The sequence below is a fragment of the Schistocerca cancellata genome, chromosome 6, assembly GCF_023864275.1.
Source record: "Schistocerca cancellata isolate TAMUIC-IGC-003103 chromosome 6, iqSchCanc2.1, whole genome shotgun sequence".
NCBI classification, from domain to species: domain Eukaryota; kingdom Metazoa; phylum Arthropoda; class Insecta; order Orthoptera; family Acrididae; genus Schistocerca; species Schistocerca cancellata.
This window is the reverse complement of record NC_064631.1, coordinates 289,952,449-289,968,662: the sequence shown is the minus strand read 5'-3', so window position 1 is coordinate 289,968,662 and position 16,214 is coordinate 289,952,449. Positions and strand designations below refer to the sequence as shown.

The 16,214-nt window shown below is 39.0% G+C and overlaps 1 protein-coding gene across 2 annotated transcripts in view; it reads left to right on the top strand.

The window, feature by feature from the left end:
* Positions 1 to 1,115: 1,115 nt before the first annotated feature.
* The window catches only part of LOC126191590 (SHC-transforming protein 1), a 113,181-nt gene continuing 98,082 nt past the window's right edge, over positions 1,116 to 16,214 (top strand). The window contains exons 1-3 of one of the 2 annotated variants that reach the window (XM_049932535.1): positions 1,116 to 1,415; positions 8,625 to 8,812; positions 11,355 to 11,425. In XM_049932535.1, coding sequence (XP_049788492.1) covers positions 8,696 to 8,812; positions 11,355 to 11,425 — 188 coding nt within the window. In that variant the 5' untranslated portion in view covers positions 1,116 to 1,415; positions 8,625 to 8,695. Of the gene's footprint in view, positions 1,422 to 8,624; positions 8,813 to 11,354; positions 11,426 to 16,214 lie in introns of both variants that reach the window. The other variant, XM_049932533.1, reaches the window with a different exon arrangement.

The following is a 16,214-nucleotide window of genomic DNA, read 5'->3' as shown; positions in this document are numbered from 1 at the left end:
CTGCCCCTTCTTTTCTGAATCAGATTTTTCATTCTTAGTATCAAAGAAATTTTTATTTGTGGTTGCATATGACCCAACATCTTTGTAGGGTACTTTCTAGCTTCATTTCCTATCTTTAGACATTTTTGTTAGAAACATGCCGGACATAAACATAAAAGCTGTAGTTTTAAATTAATTTGTACAAAAAGGTGTCATCCATAATCATTTTAATCTGTAATTGTCAAAGAATAAATAATCTAATCAAATCTCAATTAACTGATAGCGGAGCCCGACAGGGGATTAGGTACTCACATGACAAACACTAATCAGTGAATTCTATTTTGTTAGAATGATAAGTCTTAATTATTTCATTTGCGCTAGAACTGCATTTTCAGCACTGTATCTCAGTGTTCAGAATGATGTGACAAGCCTTTTATAATTTTAATCTGTATCTTAACATAACAGCATGACTCGGGTTTTAATGACAGAAGTGTGTATTTTTATGCTCCCTGGATATGGTGAGAACTAAGAGTTTTGTGGGGATTTAGAATAGAACTACTATTAGTCGCATCACTAAGTGTGCAACGAACATTAATTCTGAAGTTGTAGTATCAATATACCATGCTGGACATACTTTATGTTGCATTAATTGTTTCAATAATTCGATAATAACACCAGCGTTAACATAAACTTTCCTTCCAAAGTGCAGGGCCGACTTCCATCAACATCCTTCCCTAATCAGATGAGACCGATGACCTCGCTGTCTGGTCTTCTCCCCCAAAACAATCCAACCCATAAACCTCACAGCTGCTAATACAGAGAAACTGTGTGATATTTCAGTTACTAAATATATGCTAGAATGTTGATTTGTATGTGAATGAAAACACAGCTATTCCACTGAACATCCAGAAATCAGAGCCAGCAGATTTGACAGAATCACAAGAATATGGACAACTGGAGAAAATATTTGCGCTTGTTCCTCATATGTTTTAGAGTAACTGCGAACAATAAAGAGATTGATAAACATAGACGAAGTTGATTCGAGTAACCATTTTTTTAATCACACTTAAAGCAAGCGCAAATGTCAACCAGTTGTTTACGTATGTGGTGTCATCTGTGGAGCGCATTCGCCGAAAAAAGACCGCTGGTATCCAGAACATCTGAGACATGTAGCGAGAAGTGAGTCATAAAGGCGTAGAAAGGATGTTGGAAATTGGTGCTTGACGTTTGTGCTAACATTTGAAATATGGTGTTTGCTGTGTGAGGAATACTTTCTCGAACGACACACCAATATCTAAATCTGAGAGTTCAACCTACGCTATGAGCTACGGTTCGCATTTAGTGTGAAGTACGGTGATGATATTTTGGACGTAAACAACAGCAGATAATGTAGTGGCTGTTTACATTTGCCACGAAAACATCAGCATGGCATAATGGTAGATGTGAGTTTTTTTGCAGCCATTGCTTGCATAATTTTCCCTACCGAAATTATTTGTAGTCAGGATAGATTAGTAATGGTAGTGTAAATTTAAGGATGAGAAAGGACGTTACAGTTTTTGATTAAGTATAGTGCTCAGCACTGTATCTCAGTGTTCAGAATGACGTGACAAGCCTTTTATGATTTTAATCTGTATCTTAACATAACTGCATGACTCGGGTTTTAATGACAGAAGTGTGTATTTTTATGCTCCCTGGTATGGTGAGAACTAAGAGTTTTGTGGGGAATTAGAATAGAACTACTATTAGTCACATCACTAAGTGTGCAACGAACATTAATTCTGAAGTTGTAGTATCAACATACCATGCTGGACATACTTTATTTCTGTAGTTTCGTAGGTGACACACTGGAATATTCATAGCTAAGTGTCCCTAATGTGTGCTCTGGTGACTCAGAATTGTCCACAAAAGAGAAATATAGTACATGGATTCAGTCAAAAGTGTAGCTTCAATGTCACGAGAAGTTTTGTATCAGGAAGTCATTTACGGCAGAAACAAAGTAGGCCTATCCCAAATTAACATGTCCATTCAGTGTTGCAAGTTGTGTATGTTACATTAGCCATATTCCATGTTACCTATCCAATGGAGAGTGGTCTCTATGTTGTGTAAACAAGTCAAGGATGTACAGTTCATTCAAGTGCAATGCAGTGAAACATTACATTACTCTAAATTTACAGTACTGATTCTAACTATTCATGAACCTAAATGTTTACTCATATACCATGTGTGTGTGTGTGTGTGTGTGTGTGTGTGTGTGGAAGTTGTCAAAATACCCATTTTTTGAACATATCTGTGCATGATTTTCTTGAATTAACACCAGGCAGCCTATAATTCTTACAGTGCACGCCTGTATTCTGAAAAGATTCTCTCTATAACCTGAATTTCCCCAGAAAATGATTCTATAACTCATTAAGGAATGGAAATAAGCAGAACTATCTATTTTTTCTATTTTTTGACTAGCCTCGTAGCAATAATCATCATACTGAAGACATAGCTGAATCAAGGGGCTTCTTTAATTCTAGGCACTGACTTCGCCACTTGAGGTTGTGATCTGTTTGTGCTCCCAAAAGGTAACGCTTTCTGCTTGTTGTATTTCATTGCTTGAGAGCTTGTGGGGTCTTTAAAAGACATCTTGTCAAAATTCTGTGTGAATCCATTTGTTATAACCATTTGTTTACAGTTTCAAATATTTGATTAGCTGACTTTTTAGTAAGAAGACAGGTATAGTTTCTTATTCCTGCACTTGTATGAAATGAAGAGAAAACAAAATTAGCATATTCTGAAACTGCAAGTGGAAGATCATTTACGTATATTAGAAACAACAAAGGTCTTAAAAACTACTCTTTTGGTACACTGTGTCTAATTGCTTCTAATTCTGAGTGCCTATTGTTATTGATTATCATGGTTCGAATGGCTCTGAGGACTATGGGACTTAACATCTGAGGTCATCAGTCCCCTGATTATAATGGAATTGATACAAATTACAAAAATCAAAACCAAAAACCTGTTGTGCTTACTGTTTTGTAATATCTTTACTTTTTCATTAGGATATCATGGTTCACGCAAGTAAAAGCCTTAGCCAAGTTACAAAATTTTCCCAACGGTAGTAATTTGTGGTTTATTGATTCTAGTGTGTCTTCTGTCAGGGTAAATATAGGTGGTTCAGTTCATAGCCCTTTTTGAAATCCACAGCAAAAAGAAGTATCCAATATATTACTGAATTAAACTAACAACATTTCATTGTAACCATTTGAACATTTATTTTTAAGACAGTTGATAATACTGAAAACTTCTTTTGGAAATGTTAATGTAACTGAATTTTGTCAAACTTGTTTTGGAAGGCTTTTTCTTAGGGATTATAGGCTATTTTCTAAGGGAGTGTTAATACCTAAATTATCTGCTATTGGCAGTTATTATAAGTTTCAGTGATTTTATAGCTATCTTTGATCAGTTCTTTATCTATATTTAAAGAAATTCCAGTTTTCTGATTTGTTTCCTGTCTCATTTTCACAATGTTCACGGTAGGTTTTGTCTCCGTTCTGGAGAAGCTTTTTTTTTCCCTTGAAATAACATGCATTTTGATGCTCTCATGACTTTTTTAATACAGTTTGTAATGTGACTTAACCCTGCCATTCCATGTACATTGATGCAAAGTAGAGTAGTCTCCCAGTTTTTCATTATATTATGACCCCATTTGTAATCCATTGTTTAGATTCATTTAATCTGCTTCCTCTGGTTAGTTTCTTAGGAAATCAGGTTCTAAACTAGACTATGGCTGTATAATATTTTTTCATCTACACCAAGTTTGTTGTGTACATCTTTCCTGTTTGTATTTTTATTTCTTTATTTATCTTTATTCATCCAAGGATCATTTCACAATAGAAAAGGATTTGTCAGTACAGTACCAACCAGTATGTCAAAATATAACACACAGCATACGCAATATGTTTTAAAAGGATAGGACAGGTGTTAGCAAGGGCATAGATTTAGGAACCATCAAAGAATTGGCCTTCACAATGCAGGAAAACCCAAATCAGGATGACCAGACACGACAGCCCATTCTTCCCAAATAGGTCAGTGTCCTAACAACTGCACTGTCTCATTCAGTAATTCTCTGTTGTATTTTGCAAATTCATCTTGAATTCCTCAATTCCTTTGTCATTTATTACCCTTTTAGTTTTCCAGTTGCTTTTATTTATGCCATTCACGCTAATACTGAACTTCAGTAGTTGCCTACTGCAATCTGAGAGCTCATCAACTGTGATAGTTGCACTATAATTTTCCTGCTTCGATGTATGTCCTAAAATGTTATCGGTAGCAGTTCTTTTGCTTCTCATGACACTTGTTGCAAATTTTATTAGTGGAGTTATATTATATGAAATGATAAGTGACTTTGGTTTAACTGTAGAACAGTAAGTATGCTCTAAAAAGTTAAAGTAAAATCTCCACTTAATATTATCTCATTCCAGTTAAAAGTAAAGAAATTTAATAATGTATCAAAGTGTTTCATAAATCATTCAGAGTTAAGAGATGGAGTCCTGTGTATTGTGTTGTTGTTATTATTATTATTATTATTATTATTATTATTGGCTTTCAATGAAAATCAACTTCTGAGTCATTCCATGGTGATGGATGTAACATTTTTACAATTTACATTGGAGTATTAACATGAAAATAAGACACTTAGAGTTGAATACAAGGAGTGTGCAGTGAAGGTTTGTTGATGCAACCTGTGTTGATTTGCCACTAAATGAAGAACAGAATGTGTTGGTCAGTACAAAAACTTCACTTTTCATGGAATGACCTCTTTCTGTAGCATGATCTCCAAAGTCTGGATATCACGGTATTCCTTCCTAAAGTAATGACTCCTTTCTTCGTACTGGACCTTCAGCACCATAACTGGATGCTAAGTAACATCCTTCCTTCCTTCCTTCAGAATTCCTATAAATGTTGTCAAGTGATGTTCAGAAACATGTATTATGTCTGTATGATTTGCAAGCTGCAGTTTATATAAAAAAATTCCAGTTCATCAATTTTACTTCTTAATCCTATAAAATTTTGTTGCAATATGTTTATTTTAACCTCCTTTTTTTATCTTCACATATTTTAGGCCCATAATTTCCAGCTTTGATCCTGATAGTGTGAAATCTGAATTTATTCTGAAAAGTTGCTTTCCTCACACCAGTTACTACTTGGATACAACCATGAATCTTAGTGCGCTCTGCCCCCCCCCCCCCCCCCAAAGATTTTGCTATTAACCCACCCAGTTTCTGTTTATCATACATTGAGATGTAGGCCATGCCTTGTAAAATGCTGCATGCCAATAGTGTCAACAGAAACCAAATCTATATTCAACCCAGCATCTAACAGAAGTATTTGATAAAACTCAGTTGATCTGAATCAAATAGCTGTTCAGGTAGGGCAGGGGCTGGTCACGACACCTCAAACTGACAACAAACTCAACATTTTTATTGCCTGTTGAGGTGTGAAGCTATCTTTACCATGTTACTCTTGACGCTGTTGCCATGGTCTCGGTCAAAACTGTTTCCTGCTCCACCCACTACTGCAGCATGACACTCCTCTCCAAAATCTTTGCATGCAGGACCTATATCTTCCCTTCACATGGCTAAGACTTGTACTTGGCTTGGAAACAAAAAGTGTCCAAGTAGTTACTTCCTAATTCTTCCTTTAACTGACCTACACCTTTTCCGTGACTACCACATAAGTGTGACCATATGTTATAAAATGCAAGACAAAATGATGCATCTGTCTATGAATTATTGATCTGCTCAATTTGTGAAGCTCTCTCTCTTGAATAAATCATCCACTTTTAATGAAATTGCTGCGATTTGTTTTCCTGTACATGTACATCATTGTTCCAATTTCTTTCTGTCGGATAATTCCTTTGTAGTGCATCTCCCCTCTGCAGAACGTCAAAGAATGTATTCTATATCTAAAAAGAAAGATGATGAGACTTACCAAACAAAAGCGCTGGCAGGTCGACAGACACACAAACATACACACAAAATTCAAGCTTTCGCAACAAACGGTTGCTTCGTCAGGAAGAGGGAAGGAGAGGGAAAGACGAAAGGATGTGGGTTTTAAGGGAGAGGGTAAGGAGTCATTTCAATCCCGGGAGCGGAAAGACTTACCTTAGGGGGAAAAAAGGACAGGTATACACTCGCGCGCGCACACACACACACACACACACACACACACACACACACACACACACACACACACACACACATATATCCATCCGCATATACACAGACACAAGCAGACATTTGTAAAGGCAAAGCCTGACGAAGCAACCGTTTGTTGCGAAAACCGTTTGTTGCGAAAGCTTGAATTTTGTGTGTATGTTTGTGTTTGTTTGTGTGTCTATCGACCTGCCAGCACTTTTGTTTGGTAAGTCTCATCATCTTTCTTTTTAGATATATGTTTCCCTCTATTATATTCATATCAAAGAATGTATTCTAATTGACGTAGTCGAAAGCTCTCTCTAAATCTGCAAGCACTATAGCCGTAGCTTTGCCCTTTTTCAACATATCTTCTAAGAGGAGTCATGGTGAGAATTGCTATACTTTTTCCTACGTTCCTCCAGAACCCAGATAGAGTTTCAATGAGTGGGCATCTACCATATTTTCCTCTTCTTCTTTAAATGATTTGTGTCCGTATCTTGTGACCATTACTTGTTAAATTGAAGGTGTATTAACAGCTGTCAGCAGTTGCCTTCTTACGAACAGGAATTGTTACGTTTGTCACATGTCTCATGTACCTTGTGTACCAGATAGAATAGTTTTGTAATTACTGGCTGTTCCAAGGATCTAATAATTCTTAGGACGTTTCATCCAAGGTCTTTCATTGCTGTGTCAAATTTGTCTCCCATTGTAATAATCGTTATCACATTTGCATCTCTTTACCCTTATCTCTGTAATATTTATCTCCAAGTTCACTTACTCCCTTCACCTTTCAGCCTTTCCTGCTTTACTTAATACCACCTTCCATCTGAGCTCTTGATATTCATATATTTGCTGCTTTCTTCCAAAGGGCTCTTTAATCTTCCTATAGGCTGTATATATCTTTCCTCTGGTTATATATGCTTCTACAGCCATGCATTTGCCCTCTGAGCATTTCTACTTAGTTATTTTGCACTTTCTACCAGTCTGTTTTTTAGACATTGGTATTCTCTTGTGCCTGCATTATTTGATACTTATTTACATTTTCTTCTTTAATAAATTTGATTCAATATCGCCTGTGTCATCTGAGGATTTCTACTAGGGCTTGTTATCTTATCTATTTGATCCCCTGCTGCCGTAACTATTTAGTGTCTCTCCTTCTACTGTAGTTGCTTCCCCTGTTTCTGTTAAACATTGCCTAGTGCCCCCTTTGAAACTTGCAACAATGTATGGTTCCTTCAATTTTCCCAGGTCTCCTTAATTTCCTTTTTTGCAGTTTCTTCAGTTTCTATCTCTAGTTCATAACCAATAGATTATGATCAGTTCACATCAGCCCCTGGAAATGTCTTACAGTTTAGAATATGATTTCAAAATCAGTCTTGCCAGTATGTAATCAGTCTGAAACCTTCCAGTGTCATCAGATCTCTCCCAAGTATACAACCTTCTGGATGATTTTCAAACAACGTAGCAGCAATGATAAAATTGTGCTCTCTGCAAAATTCTATCAGGTGGTTTCCTCTTTATTTCCTTCCCTCCCAGCCAATGTTGTACTATTTTTTCCTTCTCTTCTGTTTCCTGCCATCAAATTCCAATCCCTCATCACAATTAAATTTTTATCTCCCTTAATTATCTGACTGATTTCTTTTATCCCATCATATATTCTTTCACTCTCATCTTCATCTGTAGAAGTAGTAGGTGCATAAACTTGTATTACTATGTTGGGCATTGACTTCCTGTCCGTCTTCGCTGTGATGGTGCATTCACTATGCAGTTCATAGTAGCTTATCCACTTTCCTATTTTCTTATTCTTTTTTTAGCCTGACTCCTGCAATACCCCAATTTGATTTTGCGTTTACTCACCTGATTAGAAGTTCCGTTCTCCGTGCCACCACCATTCACCAATTCCCATTACATGTAACTTCAACCTCTCCATATCCTTGTATCCTATAACAATGTAATTTCTCAAATAGAATTTTATAAATGACACCTTCAAATGCCTTTAATAAATCACAGAAGATCCCAATGGGTGATATTTTAAGATATAAAAGTTTTGTTATGTGCTCTGTGAAATTTTAAATAACTGAGAGGAAACCACTTTGGAATCCAAACTGTGGCCTATTGAGCATCCCATTACTACACAGATTGATAATGACACTTGATTATGTTACCTTCACAAAAGTTTTGGAAAATGTAAGTAGTGAGATTGTTCATTAGTTATAGACATATGTGAAGTCACAATTATAGTGTGTCCTATTTTAATGTGTCAGTGGAAAATCTTGTAAGATGGATTTATTATGCAACTGGGAATGTCTTGAGCACTAATTCCCTTTTTGCTTTGTAACCAGAAAACTAGGTGGATGAACTCCAGATTTTTGTATTCCTCTCTTATTGCAGCTTGCTTAATTTGTGTACTGTTAATGTTGTTGTGTTCTAATACTAAAAGAAATTCCTTTGTCAATGCTCTAGCGATGAGAGACATATTAGGGGCAGCCACCTGAAGTAGTAACAAATTGTTTGAGGCCTGCAGTTCTGTCACAATGCCTCGAGCACTCCCAGATGGGCCTGGTGGCTCTTCCTTTGCCAACAAGCCGGCTCGAGGATGGCCTCATTCAGACCAGCAACTTTCCAAAGAAGGCATAACATATGCTGTCAGAGTAAGTCATTCTCTCTCTCTCTCTCTCTCTCTCTCTCTCTCCTCTCTCTCTCTCTTTCTGCCTCTGCACATTTTGTGTGCGTACGTGCGCGCATCCTATTTTTGTATATTGTTCCATCCTTATTCTAATAAATATGGATTTTACATGCCCAAAAACGAAATGTGTGGTGCAGCTGTAAAAACTGATATTATTGGTTTATATATTTAATTTGGTAACTAAATATTGTTGTCTTAACTGTCATTTTGTTTTGTGATCCCCCCCCCCCCCTTCTCCCCCACCCACACATACCAGGTTCTGTACAGGTAGAAAATGGTGGGAACATTATTCCTCATGCATGTGACAGATGGCTCTTAAAGCCAAAGGAGCAGAGTATGACAGGGTTATGAACAGTAGTGCTTTGTTCCAAGTGTGAAATTCCACATTCTGGCCTTGGGGGCCAATTGGGCCTGGCTGGCGACCATGTCATCCTTTGCCAGTGGTGTCATTGGATGCAGTTTGGACAGGTATGTAGTCAGCTGTCTGCTTGTCCAGCCGTTGTTGGGTTTCTTGATCTTGGAACCATTACTAATGGGTCAAGTAGCTCCTCAAGGACTGTGGGAAAATCGGAAGAGAAGAGAATTGAAGCATTTGAGATGTGGTGCTGTAGACGAATGTTGAAAATCAGGTGGACTGATAAGATGATGAATGATGATGTCCTGTGCAGAATCGAAGAGGAAGGAATATGTGGAAAACACTGACAAGAAGAAGGGACAGGATGATAGGACATCTTTTAAGACATCAGGGAATAACTTCCATGGATTGGAGGGAACTGTAGACGGTAAAAACTGTAGAGGAAGACAGAGATTGGAATACTAGCAACCAATAATGTAGGACATAGGTTGCAAGTGCTCTTCTGGGATGAACAGCTTGGCACAGGAGAGGAATTCATGGCAGGTCACATCAAACCATTCAGAAGACTGATGACAAAAAAAGGAGAAAGCTCTTCAGTTGGTCCCACAGACTGAGTGCATTACATACCACTCCTCCCACCAACGAAAAATCCCTAGCATACCAGAAATCAGACCAGGGCCCTCTGCATGTCAGACAGCCATGCTAACCACTCAGCTACAGAACACACACTTGCTCCAAGTGTACCATTCGTTAAAAGCCTTGGACTTACGGGCACTTAAGCTTGCAGTGCATAGAACTTGGTTAACCTTAATCTTTGTGCCCAGTGCAATGCACACTGGATGGGTGTTCAGCTGTAAGTTTCTTCAGTGTTGGTGTTAGTTCCCTCTTTGTGCTTTGCTGTCGGTATGGTCTGCTGGGTCATATGGAGTCAACTGATTAACAATAAAATGTGCTATATCTGCAGTTATCCAGAAGAAATGTAGAAGACTGCCAGGCAGGTGAGCTGCCCGTGGAAGAGTAACCCAAACTAACAGTAGGCAGACAAAATGTGATAGACTGCAGATGAGACAACAAACCAGAACAAGAACAAGCAACCTAGAAAACAATGAGGCGCAATGCAAAGCTGTTGCCACAAAAAGACGAATCCAAGACACGACCAAAGATATAACTCGGTGACAAACAAGATAGCTATCAAGCAGCCCTAGCATGGCAAAGATAGGTCCCACAGTATAGACTGCGCATAGCCGCAGATCTAAGATATTTCCGAACCGGGACAATATTAGATAGTGGCGCCCAGCCACACATCCATAGCCAGAAGGGAGAGAAGTGACTACCCATACGCAACTCAAAACAGCTGTCACGTCACGATCATCGGAGGCAATTTGTCATTAGGAGGCATTGCATAGTCTTCCTAAAGCCTTTGACACACTTTGCTGTTGGCAGACACTTGTATGAGCACTATGTTTTTTGTTGTTGTATATGGTGTATTTCCTCTGCAACATAAGTTTTATTTTCGTTTTCTTTTCCCCTCTCGTTCATGTTTTGTTGCTGCAGTATTATCCTACAGAAGTGGGATACAGTAATATCCTTTGTTGGAGTATTGGTTCCTAGCAGTCAAAATCACAAAAATTTAACTGAAAACTAAAACAATGAAAAATTCCAGGGTTTTTCCCAGTTTTCTCCTGGATGAAAAAATTCCCAGGTTTTTCCCGGATCTCCCAGTTGTCCCGGGTCGTATACACTCTGCTGTGGTAATTATATGAAATCTGTGTCTCTCCTCAGACTGGCCTCGCATGCTCCTAGCTCTTCTTGCTCCCTTTCGACAGTTCCCCCCCCCCCCCCCCCCCCCCCCTACTGCTTCTACTGATTCTTATTTATCTTAGTGGCCAACAGTTTAACTAAATTACATATATTATGTGAACACCGTTTTGTCTGTTTTATAATTTCTAGGATAACTGAATAATGGAGTTTGCGCATTATATACAAGCAGTTCACAAATGCCATGATTTATTTCTCTTTGTTATAATATAAAGACATGGTAAGCATAGCAGCTGACTTACTACATGTCTTTGTTATTCTTCACCAGTTAATGATTTTAAGGAATGTTGTAAGTAATATCAAATAAAAATTAAAATATTTTTACCTCTTTCAGTACATTGGCTGCCTTGAAATACGCACATCAATGAAGAGCTTGGATTTTGAAACAAGGTCTCAAGTAGCGAAGTAAGTATACTTTTCTGAAAATAGTGGTAATAATAATAATAATTTCAGACCCATAAATTAATTAACAGATCTGAATGAGAAATTGATATACTTCAGAAATGATAGTACAAAATAAGTTTCCTAATAATTAAAAAAGAATAAGAAGAAAAGTAATGGAAGCTGTGTGATCTCTCATCACAAATTTCACAATTTTATGAACACACTCTCTGTGTCCATTATAAGTAATAAAATACGGAACACAATGCTATGTAAGTAGGTATAGGTTCTGAGTCAGACCAACTGTGATTGACCATTCTTACTTCAGTGATAGTCACCAAAACTTGATTGTGTGGTGACGATTCATGTGTCCTTCAGCTGACTATTTAGTTGGCAAAATATAGGTCCAGTGAATCATGAAACATATCTCAAAGAAATGGCAGTATTGGTGCCTCTATCATGATTTAGATAATTTATTATTATAAATTGTATGGTCAAATAACTTGCAAATAGGCAGGTGAAGTATACTTTATTTACTGATTAGCATGAGGTTGTTTCTGCAAATTACACTTGGGGCCACTCTGTCAGCCAGAGACATTGACTACTGTGTATTTTTGGGAGGCAAAAGGAATTGATTTTGTAAATTTTATTTGATATGGAAATACAGTTCTGCAGTATATTGTTTCATTTTCTGAAAATGGGATTAACCATCTAAAAAGTCTTGTCATTCCTTCATTATTGGTTCCATGTTTTTACAGAACACCCAGCCACATCTGCACAGCAAACACCAACATTTTTGCATCAGTTCAACAGAGACATAAACATTGTTGCACACCCTGATCATTGCTCAGGATTTCCGCCTCTTCATGCATGTGAAAACTGGTTTAGCTCTGAACATTTCGATACAGACAAAGGATTTTTTGCTGCCATGACCTTAGTGCATTCTTATATGGAAGAATTTTGTCCAGAAAATGCGCCCTCAGGGCCTCAGTATTCACATGCTGGGTAAGGGCATGGTAATCCCAGCATTCCTGAGCTGGGGACTAGTAAGTGCTGCCAGTTCCCCATCACTGTAAACTCTGGGCATGCTTCAGCGACTACCATGTGGCACGGTGGTGGAACATTGTGTGTCTCAGGGACCAGGGATCTTGCCTTGACCACTCGGATCGCGAGAACAGAATAAACCTCTATATGTATAAAAAAAAAAATTAAATTTAAAAAAATCTTGAGGTTTGCTACACACTGATGGGATGCATGGAACAGTCATTAGTGGGCAACCTCTGGGTAACCTGCCACACCTCAGTTATATAAGCCCATGCAGGGCTCTGTCTGAGTGGACGCTTATTTCCCTAGCTGCTTGTGGGACCGAGCTGAAATGCTCGAAATCATCATCTTCTCCTCCCAGCAGGAAGGATGTACTCCCAATCATCCAAGAGAATCAGAGAGTCTAGTCCTCCTGGTAATAATAATGCTTTGGACTTCAGTAACAGTGCTCATGGAGTTGTGAATAATAATGAATTTTTGGTGATTAAGAGGAAGGATGGGACGTTTGAAAAAGAGTCCCCCTTCTATATCCATAAGGGTGTGGAAGGCCTTGTTGACACTTTAAAATCTATAAAACGACTACATAATGGCTCATTATTGGTCGAAATTAACAGATCAAAGCAGGTGGAACTTCTTAAGAAATCGCAGACATTGGGTAAATATGATATCGCTTTTGAGAGGGACACCTTTCTCAGCTCCAGTTCTTTTCACTTAATGTTCGGCCTTACATACAAAACCCTATGTGGTGCTATAAATGCCATTGTTTCAGCCATACAACCATGAGGTAAAGTGATCTGCAGAGAGTGCAGAAAAGCAGCTCATGATGCTGTGACTGACTGCCAGTCTCCAGTGATCCATGTAAACTGCTCTGCGGACCACCCATTCTGGAGCCGAGGCTGCCCTGTTTTTGCTGAGGAACACAAAATACAGGAAATAAGTGACCAAGTGGAAGCCAAAAAGGAATATAAGGCAATGAAACACCGTCTCTGCCACCTCATTTTCTTCCATAGTGCAGAAACCTATCCCCAAGGTGGACACTTCAATGCAGACAACATCTAGTGTGCCTGTATCCACCACAAGCACCTGTACTTGCACATGTACACCCCAAGAAAAAAAGATTAAGGACAAAGTAATCCAGGCAGATGCAACAGAAAAGACCAACAACAAATCTATAGTGAGCATCCAGAAGGCACATGTAAAGCATAGTGCCCCCTTTTCGCCCTCATCCTCGACAGGACAGAGTGCATGGAAAGGATCCCGACGTTGAGGTCACAAGCTGTCCAAGGCACAGTCAGACATCACTTTGGTATGTCTGACTGAGGAGGACATCATGGAGCTAGATGCCTCAAATCCAGGCATACCTTCCACGCAACCTCACTCTAAAAGTGGTTCACCTCTCCAGTGCAAAGATAAGGGTAAATTAAAACCACATCAATGGCATTTCTCCCATACTACAGTGGAACTTGAATGGGTTCAGGACTCATGTGGAGGAACTGAAATTCTTAGCACAGGCACACCCCTTGTGCTTGTGTTTAAAACAAACACATTTTAAACATACAGACGTCCCTGTGCTGTGGGGCTATAAGCTGTATCACAAGGATGGCCTATTGAGGGAAAGAGCCAAAGGAGGGGTCGAAGGATTTCTCTCTAATGCACACCATTCTTCTGCTCTCGCCCTGGCTACTGACCTGCAAGCAGTAGCAGATGGAATTCATGCAGGTTGGAGGCTTACTGGTTGCACTCTGTATTTATCACCACTGGATGCAGTAGACTCTGAAGCTCTCACAGATCTTACGGAACAACTCTCTCAGCCATTTCTCCTCCTGGGAGACTTCAATGCCTATCATGTCCTGTGGGGCTCGACCTCTACTTGCCCTCGGGGTCGGGTTTTGGAGATCCCCCTGACATCTCAATAACTGTGCATCCTAACATTGGTATTCCCACTCATTTCTGCACTGCTACTGGGTTATTCTCAGTCATCGACCTCTCTCTCTGCTCTCCAGCCCTCACCAACTCTATTCACCAGGGGATTTCATTCCAATGACCACTTCCCAATCTGCAGTCACCTACTGGATGGTGTGTTGCTGGAACAGAAGCCACCATCATGGATGATTGGCAGGGCTAACTGGGCACTGTTCAGCCAGTTGGCTGTGTTTGAACACCATGACAGTGTCCAGGAATGAGTGGACTACGTAACATGTGTGATCCATCAAGCTGACATCTCTATACCTGTCTTTCAGTCCTCTTAGGAGGTGACCCGTACCTTGGTGGACAGAAGAGTGCAATTCAGCCATCTGGGCCAGACATGTGGCCCTTCGAAGGTCTAAGTGCCATCCTACACCGGACAACCTTACTGCCTTTTGAGTCATGAGAGCCAAGGCTCAAGGTGTCATTAAGGAGAGCAAAAAACAGTCATAGCAAGCATTCCTGGAGTCTGTTAACCATTCCACTTGTTCTACAAAAGTATTGGAAGCCATCAGGAGGATTACTGGTAAATGCAGCTGTTTACCAATAGTAGCAGTGCTGAAACAGGAGGATCCCCAAACTATGCCCAGGGACATTGCTCAGGCACTGGACAAACATTTTGCAAAAATTAGGGAGCTTGAATCGGCACTGTCTGAGACTCGTGATACTGCACCTGGTCACGACCAAATCTGGTACTGTATGCTTTGACATGTGCCAGCGGCGTTAAAGGAAAACCACCTCAAATGTTTTAATCATATATGGCAGACAGGCAGCTACCCCAACTCATGGAGGGAGGCAGTTCTGATACCTCTCCTGAAACCTTGAAAGTACATCTCCCAGTAGTTACAGGAGTATTGCCTTAACAAGCTGTGTAGGAAAGATCCTGAGGCAAATGGTTAACCGTCGTCTGGTCTGGTCGTTAGAGACCAGACAACTCCTTACCACACTCAATGTGGATTCCAGAGATTTCAGTCCACTGTCGACAACCTGACCCTGCTAGAGGCAGCTGTTAAGCAGTATTTCCTGTGCAACCATCATTGTATCAGTACACTCTTCAACAGGTCAGTAAGGCGTGCGATACTTCTAGGAGACACTGTATTCTTGCACAACGTCATTGTTGGGGCTTTTGTGGCCACCTTCCCCTTTCCTGTCTAAATGGTTTTTTCAGATCCGAGTTGGTGCCTCAGTGTCAGATTGTTTTGAGCAGGAGAATCGTATCCCTCAAGGAAGTGTTTTAAGTGTTACCTTATTTGCCATAACCATAAATGGTATCATTTTTTGGGTAAGGAGTCCTAATAATACATTATGAGAAAAATCAAACTCAGGAATAAGATAACCCAAATAGGTACCTAATTGTTAAAAATTTCAAATAATAAGGTAAAGCAATCGTGTGAGGAATAGAAAAAATTAATTAAGACAAGATTACTACCAAAAACAGCAACAAATAATAAACCAATTATACCAAATGAAATGTAGTAACCCCTATCATCAAAAGAAAATCTTGAATAAAAATTATTATTCCCAGCTATTGAATAATAAAACAAACGAAAAGAATAGGAAACAGTTAAATCTGTAGAAAAAAATAAAGGAAAAACTCTAACTGTTAATTCATCTTATACCATCTCAAGAATTAAATCCTTTGAATACAAACCAGCCAAAAAAGATATACCATACAAAGACAAACTAGAAACATTAAAACAAACAGAAGTTAAAGGTATAAAATTAACAACAGAGCCCATAATACGAATATCCTGAGAATCCTGCACACATAAATAATACCACCTTAAATAAAGCATGAGCTAAC